The 16,649-nt window shown below is 49.4% G+C and overlaps 1 protein-coding gene across 5 annotated transcripts in view; it reads right to left on the bottom strand.

Annotated features, from left to right (window-relative positions):
* Positions 1–16,649, bottom strand: part of dst (dystonin) — a 136,184-nt gene that overhangs the window by 67,207 nt on the left and 52,328 nt on the right. For 3 of the 5 annotated variants that reach the window (XM_084709023.1, XM_084709025.1, XM_084709024.1), the window contains 22 exons: positions 15,949–16,405; positions 15,692–15,820; positions 15,501–15,578; positions 15,237–15,398; positions 14,930–15,034; positions 14,168–14,263; positions 13,916–14,041; positions 13,522–13,674; positions 13,217–13,371; positions 12,812–12,938; positions 12,265–12,448; positions 11,327–11,484; positions 10,483–10,661; positions 10,096–10,234; positions 9,563–9,756; positions 9,178–9,340; positions 8,988–9,071; positions 8,734–8,841; positions 8,521–8,637; positions 1,599–1,727; positions 545–633; positions 188–296 (listed from right to left, as the gene is read on the bottom strand). In XM_084709023.1, the coding sequence (XP_084565149.1) occupies positions 188–296; positions 545–633; positions 1,599–1,727; positions 8,521–8,637; positions 8,734–8,841; positions 8,988–9,071; positions 9,178–9,340; positions 9,563–9,756; positions 10,096–10,234; positions 10,483–10,661; positions 11,327–11,484; positions 12,265–12,448; positions 12,812–12,938; positions 13,217–13,371; positions 13,522–13,674; positions 13,916–14,041; positions 14,168–14,263; positions 14,930–15,034; positions 15,237–15,398; positions 15,501–15,578; positions 15,692–15,820; positions 15,949–16,405 (3,241 nt within the window). The remainder of the gene's footprint in view (positions 1–187; positions 297–544; positions 634–1,598; positions 1,728–8,520; positions 8,638–8,733; positions 8,842–8,987; positions 9,072–9,177; positions 9,341–9,562; positions 9,757–10,095; positions 10,235–10,482; positions 10,662–11,326; positions 11,485–12,264; positions 12,449–12,811; positions 12,939–13,216; positions 13,372–13,521; positions 13,675–13,915; positions 14,042–14,167; positions 14,264–14,929; positions 15,035–15,236; positions 15,399–15,500; positions 15,579–15,691; positions 15,821–15,948; positions 16,406–16,649) is intronic. The other 2 variants (XM_084709027.1, XM_084709026.1) reach the window with 1 other exon arrangement.

The raw sequence follows: 16,649 nt of genomic DNA on the forward strand, positions 1-16,649 counted from the left end.
CAGAGGAACCCTCCTACCATTTCTCTTGTCTTCATTGGCTGACAGCGTTAAAAATGGCTCAAGAGAAAACCATGCTGGGGATATCACACGTTAGTCATGCAGGAGCACAGTAGGTGGCGCTAGTGTGCTTTGCAAATCCACACATCTCTTATCCACCCCAGTGCAGAGCAGAGAAGCAGTTCCAAACCTGGTCAACAGGGGGCGTCTGGTCTGCACACTGCTGGCTGAGATCACCGTAGGCCTGATGCAGCAGTTTCAGCTGTTCCTTGGCCTCCTGCTTTTCCTCCTCCGTCATCCTGCAGGAAAACACGTGCCAACCATTTAGCGTCTTTCAGCCCTGATTTACAGGACAATAACATCTAAAGATTCTGAACAGATGACAGACACATTCATGTTTGGCATTACATTTCTAGCGTGATGCAAGCATAATCTGAAGTCAAAATCCTTCAGACTCAATATAATATTACTGTAATTCCAACCAGGAAGCACACAGGGCGTGGCCCAGCATATTATCATGAAACGTTGAATCAAGAGAAGCGCTCACTTGTCACTGTGTTTGGTAATCAGCATCTGAGTGGTCCTCAGGACTTCTGCAATCTGCTCCTTCTTGGTCACAATCTCCTCCATTGATGTCTGGAATAATACAGACCATGTGTATAAATTCACTTTGTGTGCTCTGAATGTTGACAATTCCAAGTACTGTGAGATGGCCAGGCTAGACAAACAGCATTGTGCATATATGATATTGAAATGTGCATGTGTTGCTTTCTAACCGTTTCTGGTAAATGATGATTGGGCTAGATATTAGGCTGTGATGACTTGCCCTAGGCTATGATAGCCCTAACCCTAATTCAGCAGGAGTGTTCTAGATGCATGTTTGTACGTTACACAATGACTTGTGAAATTAACCTTTATATCAGTTATTTCAATGGGTTGCTTTTAACACAATATGTAATGCCAGGCGATAGGGCAATATACAACAGTGTTGAGCTTTTTTATACAATTATATTTTTCATTGAGGAAAAGAGGTTTCCTTGTAACATGTTGTGTTGATGGGTGAAAACGACAGTACATTTCTAGCTAAGTTGTTGTCAAGATACTGGGATGTTATTGTGGTGCTTGTGCAACAGTTTTCTCAGGCAATTTTCTTGTGAAGGACCCTGAGAGGGTTCATTTAAAGGGGCTTGATACCTTAATAATGGCCCAGCTGTCAAGCTGAAACTGTATATGCAGCTTACATCTTTGTATTGATATTGTGTGGCTATAACTGGCTAAATTAAATGATAAAATCATCAAAAACTGGTTTGTTTATTGGAAACCATGTACACACAATTATAAAGAGAAAGTGTAGGATTGTTTTGTAACACAATTTGTATTTGGCAGGAAACACAATTCTTGGAAAGACGTTATAGTATATATATATATATATATATATATATATATATATATATATATATATATATATATATATATATATATATATATATATATATATACATACATAATACACAGGGGTGATAATATACACATGTATAGTCTTGGGACGAGAGTTGAAAACAACAGTGAAAGCATGTTTTTTTTATGCACACAGTTATTACCTGGGGCTTACTAGCGGTTGTTGTGCTAGCTTTAGCCTCTTTGCCCATGCCAGGTTTTACACTGGACATCCAGTGCAATAGCTTGCTAACTTTATCACCATTCTCTTTCTTCTCCTCATCGACAGATCGCTAGAGGCGGAGAGAGAGGTTCATTAAAGCTTGTTATATCAAAGTTATTTATTAATAGCACTGCAGATTATCGAAGGACGTGGAAACATAGACAAGCAACAGCAGATACACACCAGAGATACTCCCAGCCATATTATGAATCTTTCTAGTAATAGTCTTACGAGCAATGGTGGTTTTCATACCAGTTTAGCATGAATCAATTTGAATGCTAATTTGCAGTTTACTGAAATGTTTGCTTGTAAACAAGCTTGGGTGAAAAGGAGAATTGCCACTTAAAAAAAGTGTACAACATGAAATGTGTGACCACTAAATAATTTTGGCATCCCTCAAATGACAAGGCTTTCCCCATTAATCAAATCCAGGACCTGTTACACATATATTTTGGAAGTTATAATAGATTTTCTAAAATGATAAATATCTACACTTGTTCACGTAGCATAGATTTTTACTACACAAAGCTAGATTGGTCTGTAGGTCCAGATGTACTGAAAAGAGGGCTTGGCTCCAGCACTGTGAGACCTGGTGGCCTCAAGCAGTTTCATCCCCGTGTGGCAGTCAGAAACTCCTCTCTCCAGCGCCTCCTTGAAAGAGATCTTTCTTCTCGTCTTTGGGCAAGTGAGCGTTTTCGAATGAGACTTGTCATCTTTCACGATCGCGGCCGTGGCCTTGTCCACCAGACAGCTCTGGATAGCCTCTTCCAGAGAGACCCTCTCGTGGGTCTCCGGATGGGGCAGTCCTCCCGTGAGGAGCTGGTACTCTAGGCAGCGGAGACCCACGTCTTTAGGAAACAGGTTCTCCAGAACCGCCTGAGACACACTCAAGATCTTAGCTGTGTGGGGGTGGATGACGCCATCGTACGCTTGTTCGCATTGCTGGAGCTGACGAGCGAAGGACTCGTCCAGGAGCCCCCTCCGCAGAGCCTCTGCCACAGGGAACCTCTCCCCCGATGCTGGCTCACAGATGCCCCCTGTGCAGGCCTGGGCCTCCAGAAAGCGCAGGGCGGTCAGACGGTCTACGAGGTTCTGCTGGAGAGCCTGGAGAACTGACAGACGCCTCTTTTGGGTGCCGTCCCACACGCCTGCAATCGGGCTGTTTGGGTCTTCAACGACGACCATTCTTGAGAAGATGAGGTCGACCAGCTGGTAGATGCTGATCAGCCCGCTGCGATAACTCACCAGCTCTGCGGTTTCCAGGAACCTCTGACTCAGGGCAGTTTCGATGCATACCTGCCGACCGCTTTTCAGGTCGGTTATGATATGTAGGGGGCTTCCGTTGACATTGACAGTGGACTTTTCCTGCCATTCGCCGTCCTGCTGTGAGAGAAAGAGGTAGGTCCTCTTGTCTATGCGGTTGGCCTTAAATGCTTCAAACGTCGACATCTCCATCCCAGCACTGCTGCTGATGACCGATACTCTATGAGAGCTCGCAGGGGATAAACCGGAGAGATGCCTCTCACCAAAGGGCAAGAGATAAACTCCACCATCAATATCATAGAGACACATCTTCAGCAGTTCACTATAGTAGGCCTTCTGTCCCGAAAAAGGGTTGTGGAAGCTTCTGGGGTTACTGACTGGGTCGAAGAGACTCTGCAGGGCGGCTTTGTTTATGAGTCCCTGCTCAAGTGCGATATTAAGAGGCACCCTAACGCCGATGACAGGGTTTACCAGACCTCCGGTGGCTACCTGAGCCTCCAGAATCTTCTTTCCTTTGTGTCGGTCTAGGATCCGTTCCTCCATAGCCTGGAACACAGACAGGGCTTTGCTGCCATGGATGTAGCCACTGACGGCCTTCTCTGCATCCAGCAGTTTCTCTTTCACGTCTGGCTCTACCACGCCCTTCTCCAATGCTTCCTGGACTGAGTGGGAGACACCAGTGAAGGGGTCTGTCACGCATCCTGTTGCAGCCTGAGCCTCCATGAACTCAATGGCATACGTCTTAGCTAGTAAGCCCTTATCAGCAGCGTCCATGAAGTTCATTTTTTTCTTGCTCGACTCCAAGTATATGCCAGCGATGGCAGTGGGTTTGCTGATGAACTGAGCCAACGAGGCCTGGACCTCCTCCACTGTGGTCAGTCCCATTTCTAATTTTTGTAAGATTTCTCTGTCCAGGAGTTTGTTTTTTATCAACTTCCTTATACTAATGCTTCCTCTAAGCCCTGGGAGCTTGGGAGAGGCCTTGGAGGAAGCCGACTGACTCTTCACCACCTCGGCTTCTCTCAACACGGTCGCAGATTGCGACCCTTTGGTTGACATGGTTTTGACATTGGATGAACTTGTACTAGAGAGGCTGGATGTGATCTGTTGACTTCTTCTTGCAGGTCCATCCACAGACATGGCTGCTTCATGTGTTATGGATACAGCTTCAGACTGTTTCCCCGAGTTTCCGGAAACCACATTCTGGGTGTGTTTTCGCTGGACTGTTGAAGTCTGAACAGAAGAGATGTTTGGTTTAGTACTCGTTGTTTGTTCCTGTGAGAGGTTTGTAGTGTGGATTATCTGATTAAGAGTAATGCTTGCGGACTGGTTGATCTTTTGATCGCAGACTGGTTGAGAAATATTTGGAGTGTTGACTACTTGATCGTGAGCAGTACTTTGATTGTGGATTAGTTGATTGTTGGCACTGCTTTGATTGTGGTCAAAAGCCACATGGGATTGTTTCACTTTTTTTAGTTCATCCATGACTTTGTCTTTCTCCATCGATGCTATCTGTGAACATGGGATTATAGAGACACTGGATTAGACAATAGAATGTACCAGACAGCAAATACCAATTCTAATCATTTGTCGGCAGTGCAAATGATACACTTTAAAGAAATCCAATACTCTACACGTAAAAAAAATAAATAAATATTCACATAAATAAAAATGTTAACTTTAAATATTACGAAATCTATATGTGCTGCTTTTGCAGCAGTTGAGTATAGTGCTACGATATGTTAGATAGAACAATATATATGTATATTTATATACTTATATAGTTATTGATATATACCTCCGATGAAACTTTCATTTTGACCAGCTCTTCCTCTAGGTTGCGCTTGGCGTCTTCATATGAAGCCACAATTTTCTGTGTCAAAACAAGTTCCGTCTTCAGTTTGGCAAGATCGTTGTCTTTCGCACACTGGTGGCTGGTCTGACCTGCAACCCCGAGCTCCTTAGCCTTCCTGCTCTCAGTGCTGATGGTGACCTCCAGCTTGAGGACCTTCTCCTGCAGGCTTTTGACCTCCTCTACGTAGGACAAAACCTGCTCGTTGAGGGAACGTGCTTCCTTTCCCTTGACGGCCAGCTTCCTCTCGCTGTCTGTCAGCAGCTGTTTGAGCTTGGTGGTCTCTCTGGAACTCTCCTTGTGAAGGTTTTCAAAGTGAGTTAAGTTTGAGCTGAGCTTTACTTTCTCTGCCTCTAATTGAGAAATCTGAGATTTGGACTTCAGTAAGTCATGGCTGATGGAGGCTCTCTCCTGTTGCACTTTGTCCATCTTGATACGTAGTTCATTTACCTGCTGTTGGGCTTCCTGCTTTAACTTTAATGTGCTCTCATTGAATGTTTTCAACTGCTCAACTTCCTGTTTCAAATACTTGTTATCCATCTCTGCTGACAGTGTGCTTTGTGATTGCCCCTGAGTTTTCTGTTGTATTTCCAGTTTGATTTGAGATTGTTGTAACAAGAGCTTGTGCTCCATTTCAGTCTGAACCGACTTAAGTTCCCTCTCGTAACTCGTCTTTTGAAGGTCAAGTTTGCTTTTCAAGTCGTCCAGCATCTGTTTACAGTTTTGTAGTTGGTTCTCCATCTGTTTGGACTTCAGCTGAAGGTCAGAACTTTCTTTCTGCTTCTGTTTGACCTGCTGCTGGGCAAGGTCCAGCTTTCCTTTCAGCATGGTGACCTCAGAAGTCAATGACACTGTTTTCTCATGGAATGCAATTTTCTCCCTTTGGAGGACAGTGATTTCCTGTTTGAAGTTGGTTGAGTATTTTTCAGAGCTTGAGGTTATTTCTTTCATGGTCAACCTGTTCTTTTGAAGCTCTGCCTCCAACTCAGTGATTTTAGACAGTTTATTTTGACCTCCCTGAGTCTCTTTCATCAGCTCATCCTTCGTCCTTTTTAAAGCAGAGCTCAGTTCTTCCAATTCGGCTTTCAGGTTTTCCAGTTTCTGGTCAGTCATTTTTTTGTCTCTTTGAAGAGAGTTTATTTCCTGTTTTAGAGTTGCTGTCATTTTCTCAGAGGTTCCACTCATTCCTTTCATGTTCTGCTTACATTTCAAAAGCTCATTTTCTACCATCTTCAGTTTATTAAGATACTTTTGTCCCTCAGTGGACTCCCGCTGCAGTTCAGCCATTGTTTTCTTCAGCGTGACATTCAGATCACTTACATCGGACTTCTGCTCCTGGACCTTTTGATTGGCCAGATTCCTTTCCGTTCCAACCAAGCTGAGATCAGACTTGAGAGTCCGTATTTCCTTCTCATAATTGGTAATGTTCAAGCTGAGCTCTTTGTTCTTCTGCTGAAGATCGACTGTCTTCCTCACCTCCTCGTTGTAGTCTCTCAGCTTGATCTGAAGTTCGTGGGAGATTTGGGTCTTCTTCAGGAGTTCCTCTTCTATGATCCTCACCTGAGATTTTGTGGCCTCCACCTGAGACTTGAAAATACTCACCTGCTGATCTTTGGTTCCAGTTTCCATTCTGACCTTCTCTAGTTCTGCTTTCAGGTTCTTCATGTTATTTTCCATCTCCTTGTTCACCTTCATCAGGTCTTCCACTTGCTTCTGAAACTGGGCAGCCATCATACCGCTCTTCTGAAGCTCTGCTTCCAGGTTCCTGGATTTGAGCAGCACATCGTGCTCAGATCTCTGTTTTAACACAAACTCCTCTTTAAGTTTTTGAAGCTGTTGCTTCCAGCTCTCTGCCTCGTTTTTCAACGACTTCATCTTTTGCTCAGAGAAGGCTTTATCCTGCTGAAGCGACTCGATACTGACTTGAAGGCCGCTTACATCGTTGTCCAACAACATGTTAATCCTCGTCAGCTCATTAATCTTGTATTTGAGTTGTTCCCCCTCCGTCTGTTTGGTGGCCAACTCGTCCTCCAGGCACCTGACCTTGTGACCTTTCTCCTGCTCCATGGTGCTTCTCTGGAGGAGCTGTCCTTGATGGATTTTCAGTTGCTCTTTCATGCCTTCGACCTCCGTCTTGTGGAACATAGTCTTCTGTTCCAGGGAGGACTTGTCCCTCTGTAGGGACTTGATTTGCTCTTGAAACACATAGATGGATTTCTTCAGGTCGGACGTTTCCTGCCTCAGCTCCTCGGATTTCTGCCTCATGCTGCCTCTGTCCAGCTCCATGTCCAACTGCAGCTTCTTCAACCTGTTGTTGCTCTCCTCCAGAAGCTCTTTGAAACGTTGAGCCTTCTCCTCGGCGACATTCTTATGCAGCAACGCGGCGTTCAGCTCCGACTTCAAAGTCTTGATCTCCGTTTCTGCCTTCTTTTTCACCATGGTCAGCTCCTCCAGTTTGAGATGTAGGACCTCCGCCTCCACATCAGCTTGGACTTGCTGGATGCTGTGAGCGAGGGAGGCGTTCTCCCTGACCGTGGATGACCTGGACTCGCTGAGGACGCTTCGGGTCTCACTGGTTTTGACCTGCTGGGCCTTATCCATCTCCATGACACGGACATGGTTAATCAGCTCTGCCTCTGTGCCCTCCTTGGCCTTCAGCTCTCGCTGGAGGGTTCGACTGTGCTCCTCCAGGTCCTGCACGTCGCTGTCCTTCCTCCTCAGGTGGTCCTCCAGCTTCCTGCGGGCCACGGTGCCCTCCTCAATGTTCCTCTTCAGCATGCGGAGACTGTCCTCCAGGGAGGACTGCTTGGCCTCTGACTGCTGGATCAGCTGTCTGGCGTGGCCCAGCTCCTGCTCCACAGCAGCTTTGCCCTTCACAGCAATCTCCATTTCCGCTCGCGACTGCTGCACCTCAAACTCTGCCTTAGACTTCTGGAGGGTGAGGTCCTCAATGGACTTCTTTTGTGTCTCCACCTCCTCCCCGAGGCTTTCCAGCTGTGCCTGCCTCTCAGCCAATGACGTCTCCAGTTCCTGTACCTGCTGTTGAAGATGACCAATCTCCTGCTCCCCTGCGGCCTTTTGGAGTTCCATGGTCTCTGTCCATGTGAGGTATTTTGCCCTCTCTGAAGCCTTTCTGCTCTACAAGGCAAGACAACAAGTCATCCAAACATTCCAAAAGTTGAATTTTGAAATGGAATATTCACTATTTTAGCAGGTCTAACATCCTTACCAATGAGAGGCGAGGTTTTGCAGCGTTGTTAATTGTCCCCAACAAATGCCACCATGACGTGAAAAAAGCATTTCCATTCGAGTGACAGGAGGATTGACAAGGAAGTTGACAGAGTTCACCGCCACCAACAGCAATGCAAAAGAGTGTCTCTTTTGCATGGGAATACGGTGCATAAGCCCTCAAGATTTAGCATGAAAGCTAAATTTCTCCATTTGTATTAAATGGGTAACCAACAGTAACCTGAATTTGTTCTTAATATGGCTGGAAGTAATCCCCCCATCCCATTCAAAACACAAAGTGACAAAGTGTAAAGTGACAACTCATGCAAACAGTTCTACATGCTTCTAATGTAGAGTGCTGTCTTATATGTGCATGTGAAACTGCCATGACATGCCAAAAGTGTATCAACCAAAAAGAAGGCATTTAGTCTAATACATGTTTCCCGAAGAACCATGCTGAGATAGCAACCTCACATAAGCTGTACATAGCAGGTCAGGTGAGCTGTGACACTGGATTCACCTTCCAGCCGCTCCCTACCTCTTCATCTTCCGTTCTCTTCAACGTCTCGCTGGCAAACTTCACGTACTGCGTCATGAGGGTGACCAAAGCCGTGTAGCGGGTTCTGAGGTCCATAAACTGAAAGAGGGGTGGGGGAGGAGAGGGGGGCATTAGACTATACCGTGTGCACCCTACGTCTTGTCATCAACCTCTGGCCCATTCTAGAATCTTGACCTCCTGCTGGATGGCTTCAGACGATCCCTGCATTCTGCGTCTCTTCAGGGGAGATTTGTGTTGGGAGTCCACCATCGCTCGGTAGGTCATCATCTGCAGCTCATAATCCTGAAAACATACAAGACGGGATGCTGTTTGTAACCTTGGGAAACGCTTCAACATTACCCTGGAACCAAGTCAACTTTGATCCTGTAGATATGGTGGGATATTTGGTTGCATTTCAGGAATGTCCATAGCAGTAATTGGGGACTAACTTTGACGGCACTACAGTATTGCTCAGAGTACTTCTGGCACTCATCCATCCTGGTCTGTTTCAGTTCCATCTCAGCAACAAGGACCTGGACAACACAGGCCAAAGAAAAGCTCTCACACGTTGTGCAAACGCTCATCTCTTAACAGACGTGTTTTCATTTGAAATCCGACGCTGTGTTTCTTCTTGTTTACCTTCTGCTGGTTGAGCAGCTCAGCGAGGGCCTTGCTGTCCTCTGGATGCTTCTCCTGGGTCTTCCTCTGCATGGTCTCCACCTCTCGGGCCCACTCGTCCAGACTGGTGTACGAGTCCTTGTAGTATTTCAGAGATTTACCGATGCCCTCCAGGTCCCGAAGCCTGATAAACACATCACAGATGGCAGAGGTTCACGCAGAGGTTCCAGATGCAAAACCTTGATAGGAGCAGGCCTCAGTACAAATTCAAACAGCCCACAAAGTTGTTGTGTACATTTCCAGAATGTATTTTTTGCACAACATATAGGCTGCTATGCATTACTGCATGACAAAGTAGGGGTCACATTGAGGGGAAGGTATTTTTGGAATCTGAAGGAACACTGACCTGCTCTCAATCTGCGAGTGGACACTGTTCCACCTCTCACTCAGCTGGTCCACCTTCTCCTTGTGCCAGTCCAGGTCAAAGTCGCGCTCGTTGTGCGTTTTGAACATGCGGTCGCTGACAGCCCGGGCTTTCTGGAGCTCGTCCTCCAGGTCATGGAAAACCTCCCGCTGGTCGTCAATCTCTGTCCGCCATTGCTGTAGAAGAGGAAGAAGGAAGTGTTCAGCTTAGATAAACATTCCCCAAGATCTGCCACTGGCACTGAATCTCCTGGGGCATTGAGGATGGCTAACAGGGTTGATGAGCACGAACAGTGACGTGTCGCAATCTGGGAAGCTCAGTGGTAGAACATTTGACAGATCAGTAGGTTCAAATCCCTCCATGTACGTCTGTGTGGATACAAGCTCCAGCTAAACGAACACATGATTATGTCTTGCTTTCCCCATCAGTCAAGACAGGGTGTATGAACTTCCAACCAGCTCATGTGCATGATAGCATCAAACAGGAAGTGATGTAATTTCCCATGTCAGTGTTACCTTCAGTCTGCTGATAACCGTCTCTATGGACTTCAGGTCAGAGTTCATGGTGTCCTCCTCACAGAGTTTGGCTTCGAATGTCTTGACCAAGGCCTCTGCACTCTGGCTGCGTCTCACTACTAAGCTCACAGTCTTCAGCCTGCGACACACACACATATAAATAGTTGAACACCAAAGCACTTACCCAAAAACACATTTTACACTGTAACTTTCTTTTTTACATGAACAGTTTATTATTAGGGAACTCCAATACCAATCTATATTGTACTGTGGTGATGGGAATTCTGCAGTGATCAACCACTGGCTACAAACAGTCCAGAAAAACGTTCAAAACCACACATTTTGACCAGATCCGAGGTTGAACGGGGTTGAGAGGTGGCGGCTTACTTCTCCAGGTAGATGGAGGACATGGAGTAGACCTGGTTCATGCTGTGGAGGATGACGTCCAGCTCGGAGGACAGAGTCGGGACAGACGGAGAGGCCGTGGCCTGTCGGAGGAACGCCTCACACTTCTCCCTCACGGCTTCCAGGTCCCCCCTCAGCTGATCCAGCTCACTCCTCTTCTTCTGTGGGGGGGGGGGGAGGGGGCAGGAGGCGGGGCACGGGGAGAGCAGGAGGCGGGGCACGGGGAGAGCAGGAGGGGGGGCACGGGGAGAGCAGGAGGGGGGGGGGAGGGGGCAGGAGGGGGGGCACGGGGAGAGCAGGAGGGGGGGCGGGGGGAGGGCAGGAGGCGGGGCACGGGGAGAGCAGGAGGCGGGGCACGGGGAGAGCAGGAGGGGGGGGGGGAGGGGGCAGGAGGGGGGGCACGGGGAGAGCAGGAGGCGGGGCACGGGGAGAGCAGGAGGGGGGGGGAGGGGGCAGGAGGGGGGGCACGGGGAGAGCAGGAGGGGGGGGGGGGCAGGAGGGGGGGCACGGGGAGAGCAGGAGGGGGGGCGGGGGGAGGGCAGGAGGCGGGGCACGGGGAGAGCAGGAGGGGGGCAGGAAGGGGGCAGGGGGCGGGGGGGAGGGAGCAGGAGGCGGGGCACGGGGAGAGCAGGAGGCGGGGCACGGGGAGAGCAGGAGGGGGGCAGGAAGGGGGCATTGTTATTATCATTACTGATCGCAAATGGGCTGACGTTAGAGCGTGTTTCATGAACACAACAGGTCCTTCCAGTCCCTTCCCTGCTCTGCAGCGCTAATCTGAACTGACTCCAGGGCTGTCGGCTCTCTAACATGCTCCTGGGGGCCGTACCTCCTGCTCTGCGATGCGCTGGACGCTCTGCTCCAGGTCGTCGCGGTCCAGAGGCGTGCGGATCTGCCTGATCAGATGCTCCTCCTGAGACTCCAGGCGCATGCGGAAGTTACGCAGCTCCGAGATGTACTGGTTGTACACAGACTCTTCATGCTCCTCTGTTCAGTGATGAAGACATAGAAGATCAGGTAAATAAAGAAACACACAGGAATGACCACAGTGAAAACATGCCTTGAAACAATGCTTCAATTAGACAATTTGGGAACTAGAGACCAAAGTGTGTAAATCTTAAGAACGAGAGTGATCTCTGACCCTGTTATTGGCCAGTGATCAACAGATTACTGCTGATTTATTGTTAGACTATCAAGATCATGAACACCTTAGTGCTAATCCTTTCCTGCAGTGTGTTCTGCCTGCCATGGTTAAATGATTAACCTTAACCAAATGTAAATGTGCTGTAGAAACACACGCTCGCACATCCCTTAAACATTAGATGGAAACACAGCTCACACGATCACACATTCCAGTGCCCTCACACCAACCATTCCAGCACTGAGACCAATGGGTGCTTCGTAAGATTAAATAATAATTCCAAAAGGTATTAACTTCACGTCTAATAGGCTTATAGAACCATGTGTTCCCCTCGAGGAGTTCTGCCAAGCGTGTACCAAGCAGCAGCCCCCCGTTCAAACACATCAGTAACGTTAGCTTGGCTTTAGCAGAGAGGAAGAGTAGATTAGTGGCTAGCTTAGCTTTGCTGCTCTCCGCAGACTTCTTGGTATTAGTAACGTTAGCAGTTAGCTTAGCATCGCCTCTCTCCCTGCAGACTTTGTTTTACATGTTAGCAGAGTAACGTTAGCAGTTAGCTAAGCATCTCCCCTATCTTCAGACTGCATGTTAGCATTAGCAGGAGTATTTAGCGGTTAGCGTGGCCTTGCCTCTCTCTGCAGACGTCAGCAGCTCCTCGTAGTACTCCTTGCAGGCCTGGACCTCCCTCTCCAGCTGGGAGCGGTCTGCCACGGTGAAGACCTCCGACTCCTCGCTGTCCTCCAGGAAGTCTTCAAAGTGGGACTGCAGGTTGCTAATGACCTGCTGGTGCTCACCTGGCAACATGGTCTTGATCTGTTGAGGACAGAGAAACATCGTCATCCTGGGTCCGGGCCTCGTAAAGAAGCGCTCCCTGGAGAGCAACCGTCATTACGATCAAGCACAATCATCTCCACTGACATTCAAGCACGGAGAGGACATTGTGACTCATAGTAGTGAGGCTTGGATTCAATTGCATGTGATCTCCACTTCCACATCGTTTCAGATTCATGACCTTTTGTGTTTGGGTCTACATTGCAGTCATTCCACTAGAGGAGCTCAATAAGATAAGGTCAAGGTTCAGTTAAGACTATCCACCCATCCTCCCATGACACAGATCTCCGTGTCTACGTAATCCGGGGAACAGCAGCGAACGGCAGAGAACGGCAGAGAACGTACCGAAGACACGTTCCACTTGCGGATGGCGTGGATGTCGGCCATGAGGAGGTTCCAGGATGCGACGCTCTTCATGTTGACGTGGGAATGATGCCACAATGACAGGACATTCTGGTACAGCTGCTCGATCCTGCAGAGGTCGACACGGGGTCAGGGGTCAAAGGTCACAAGATAACGAACATCCGGCCGTTCACACCGCCCTGCTGTACAGAAGGTCTACAACACTGAGGATATCGCTGGCATTTTTGAAGAGGAGAGATAAACTGGGTTGGACTTGATTTCGCGGAGCGTTTCGATTGATATCTTTCATTGAATATCTTCACCCGTTGTGAAATACGGCTAACAGGTCAGTCACACAGCTATTCTCAGAGGAGTTTGTGAGGGAGCTTCTGGGTCCTAGCGCCCCACCTGCTGGCCTGCTCCACAGCTTCCTTGTCGGGCGGAGGCACGGTGAAACAGACCGAGGGAACCATGGCCTCGTTCCCAGACGGGCTGATCACCTTCCACTTGGCCCTGTGGGAGTTGCTGGCCAGGACACACTCATCGTCCTTGTAGATGGTTATCTAGGAGAGGCAGATCGATAGGAATACAATATTGAAAGCTTGTCTGAATATGGAGGTATCTATCTCCCTACATCCTCTCAACCCCTCATGGAGTATATGCCATACTGTGTGACAGAGTGGACCAGCCCATCCGGCCGTGCGGAGCCCTACCTCTATCTGTCGGTAGTCACAGATGGCTTTCACCGGTATGGAGGTTCTGACCAGGCTTTCTGGGTTCCTGGGCTTGAGCTGGACGACAGCCTTGGCCCGGCCCACAAGCCCCGCCACGCTGCTCCGGTACTGGAGAAGCTGTTCCTTCTCATCCTGGAGGAATCAGACAGCCAACATCAAGTCCCCTCAGCGTCTCGTTGAAAACACTTTTCACATTTTCCGTGGTAAGTCACGTCTTGTGAAAAGCCTCTGAAGACAGTACATTCCAACAACCACCACAATCCTGACTTTACCGAAGCTCTTAAGTGTTTTGTGATGCACAATGCTACCACAGCATCCATAACAGCAGGTGAGGCGGGGGATTGATCTGTGTCCCTGTGGTGGGACAGCATACCATGGACTCCTGGATGAGATCCTCCAGCTTGTGAAGGCTGCTGCTTCGATCACAGCTGTACTTCCTCTGCACCCTATCCTGCAGGCTCTTCAGGTAGTCCATGGACTCTTTGGCATCCTTGAAAAACTGTAACGAAGGACAGGGAACGAGAAGGAGAAGGAGGGAGATGTAGAGAGAGAGCTGGCTTATGAGATCCATCTGCCCCTGAAGCCACGACAGTCAGAAGTCAGAGAGAGTTAGCTCTCAGCTTACCTCAAAGTAGACAGAGTTGTCTTTCAGGTGCTGCTCCACACAGCAGCAGAGCTGCAGCACCCAGCTCCACTGAGTCTGCATGGCAGCTCGGTACGCCTGGAGAAGAGAGCACAGGGGTCACCTCAGGGGTCACCTCAGGGGTCAACACAGGGGTCACCTCAGGGGTCACCTCAAGGGTCACCTCAAGGGTCACCTCAAGGGTCACCTCAGGGGTCACCTCAGGGGTCACCTCAGGGGTCAACACAAGGGTCACCTCAGGGGTCAACTCAGGGGTCACCTCAGGGGTCACCTCAGGGGTCACCTCAAGGGTCAACACAAGGGTCACCTCAAGGGTCACCTCAGGGATCACCTCAGGGGTCACCTCAAGGGTCACCTCAGGGGTCAACACAAGGGTCACTCAGGGGTCACCTCAGGGGTCAACACAAGGGTCACCTCAAGGGTCACCTCAGGGGTCAACACAAGGGTCTCCTCAGGGGTCACCTCAAGGGTCACCTCAAGGGTCACCTCAGGGGTCGACACAAGGGTCACCTCAGGGGTCAACACAAGGGTCACCTCAAGGGTCACCTCAGGGGTCAACACAAGGGTCACCTCAAGGGTCACCTCAGGGGTCACCTCAGGGGTCAACACAAGTGTCACATCAGGGGTCACCTCAGGGGTCACCCCAGGGGTCACCTCAAGGGACACCACAGTGGTCTCTCTTCCCCCCCCCCCCACACACACACACTGTCCAGTCTCCTTTAGGAGGTGATGGTCAGTTCTTACTTCGATAGTGAGCCTGGCAGGGTGGTTCTCCAGCAGCAGGGTCTCTGCCATGTCCTGCACAGACTTGATTACCTCCTCCTTGTCATCCAGCTCTCTCATCAGATCCTGGACACACAGCCAAGACAAGCCCATGCATCAGCCAGGTGCCTGGCATTCCTCCAGGCCACAGACCCTCCGCCCCCTCCCCTGCCCTGCCCACATCACCAGCTCCTCCACAACTTTTACAAGAAAGGAACTGTTGAACTGAATAGTTTAGAGTGCTGAATGTCAAGAGTAATGAGCCAAATCTATCAATGGAGAAACTCACAGCATGGTAGTCCTTCTTCTTGGAGATGTTGCTGTTTCGGTCGCTCCAGTCGAAGGCCACTTCCTCCTCCTCCTTCTCGTTCAGCCAGATGAGCTCCTGGGTGGCCCGCGACACAAAGTCCTGCAGGCTCTCCAGGTGCCTCTGCCTGTCCCTTGAACAGCTCTGGACAGGTGGGGCAGGAAGAGGAAACTGAGTCAGGGCAGCCCAGGTGATCAAAACAAGGAAGTGATGTGTGAATGCACATTTTCCTTCCAGACAACTTACCAGTAATTTGCTGTACTGAGACTCTAGTTTGCCCAGTTTTTCAGAATATGCTAGTTTAAGAGGCTGGTTCATTTGAATCTGAGAAGAAGAAAAAAAGAGAAAGCTGAGTGAATGTCTTCACTTAGAAATGCAAGCCCATCATAAAATGTGTCACAAAACCAAGTCTGCCTGGATGTTGTTACTGCACACACCTCGTTAAGCTTAGCTTCTTTAAGGCTCATTTGGAATTCGTCGATGGCTTTCTGAACAGTTTTGTGGCTCTCCATGTGCACCTCCACACTGGGGAGGTCAGACCCCCACTCTGCACGGTCCAGCTGGACCTTCCAGAAGAAACACAAAACAAGCCTTCAACCTCTCCCCTCACTAAACCCACACTTTACTGCAGACAACCGAAGAGTCCAAGACAGAAAACGTCTTGTCAGGCACCCGAACCTTCCAGAACATTCACCTGCATCTCATCCACCCAGCTCAGGAGGTCCTGAACAAAGTTCATGTTGACCTCCTCTTCGGTCATGTTGGGGTCTCCCAGTGACTTCCCCAGGGGTTTTCGTATCTGCATGTGCTTGAGGTGCTGGAGGGCTCCCGGGTCCATCCCCCCTCCCCCTCCCCCCACGTAGGGCTGCCCCGAGCCAGGCTGCAGGCCAGGGGTGAGGCCGGGGGTGAGGCTGGGGGTGAGGCCGGGGGTGAGGCCGGAGGTAAGGCTGGAGGTGAAGGTGGACCCCGGGGTGCCCAGGCCTCCGGGCGTGAGGGCCGGAGTGAGGCTGGAGGAGAAGCCCGAGTTGAGGCTCTGGGTGATGCCTGAGATCATCATCTTGGTCTGCTCTGTGGTCAGGGTGTGGCCTTGGCTGTAGACGGATGAACACTCACTCCTGAGGGACAGGAGGTTGTCGCGAAGGCTGGAGACCCTGCAGAGTCACACACACTGCATGAGAGACGTCCAATACAGGACTATTACACACACACACACAACGGTGGAGTAGAAATGTTTACAAAATATCTATTCTCCTTCATGATTAGAGTTGAGCTAGGCTTATTGTCTGGCAGTCAAATCCACAGTCCAAGACACAATTTGGAAGGAGAGAGTATGTGAAGTTCCTTTTCCCTGTGGAGGCTGGACCACGCTGGTTCGTGTGCCTGGCTGAGGTGACC

The sequence above is a fragment of the Hypomesus nipponensis genome, chromosome 11 (assembly GCF_054491055.1).
Source record: "Hypomesus nipponensis isolate SF chromosome 11, ASM5449105v1, whole genome shotgun sequence".
Taxonomy (NCBI): domain Eukaryota; kingdom Metazoa; phylum Chordata; class Actinopteri; order Osmeriformes; family Osmeridae; genus Hypomesus; species Hypomesus nipponensis.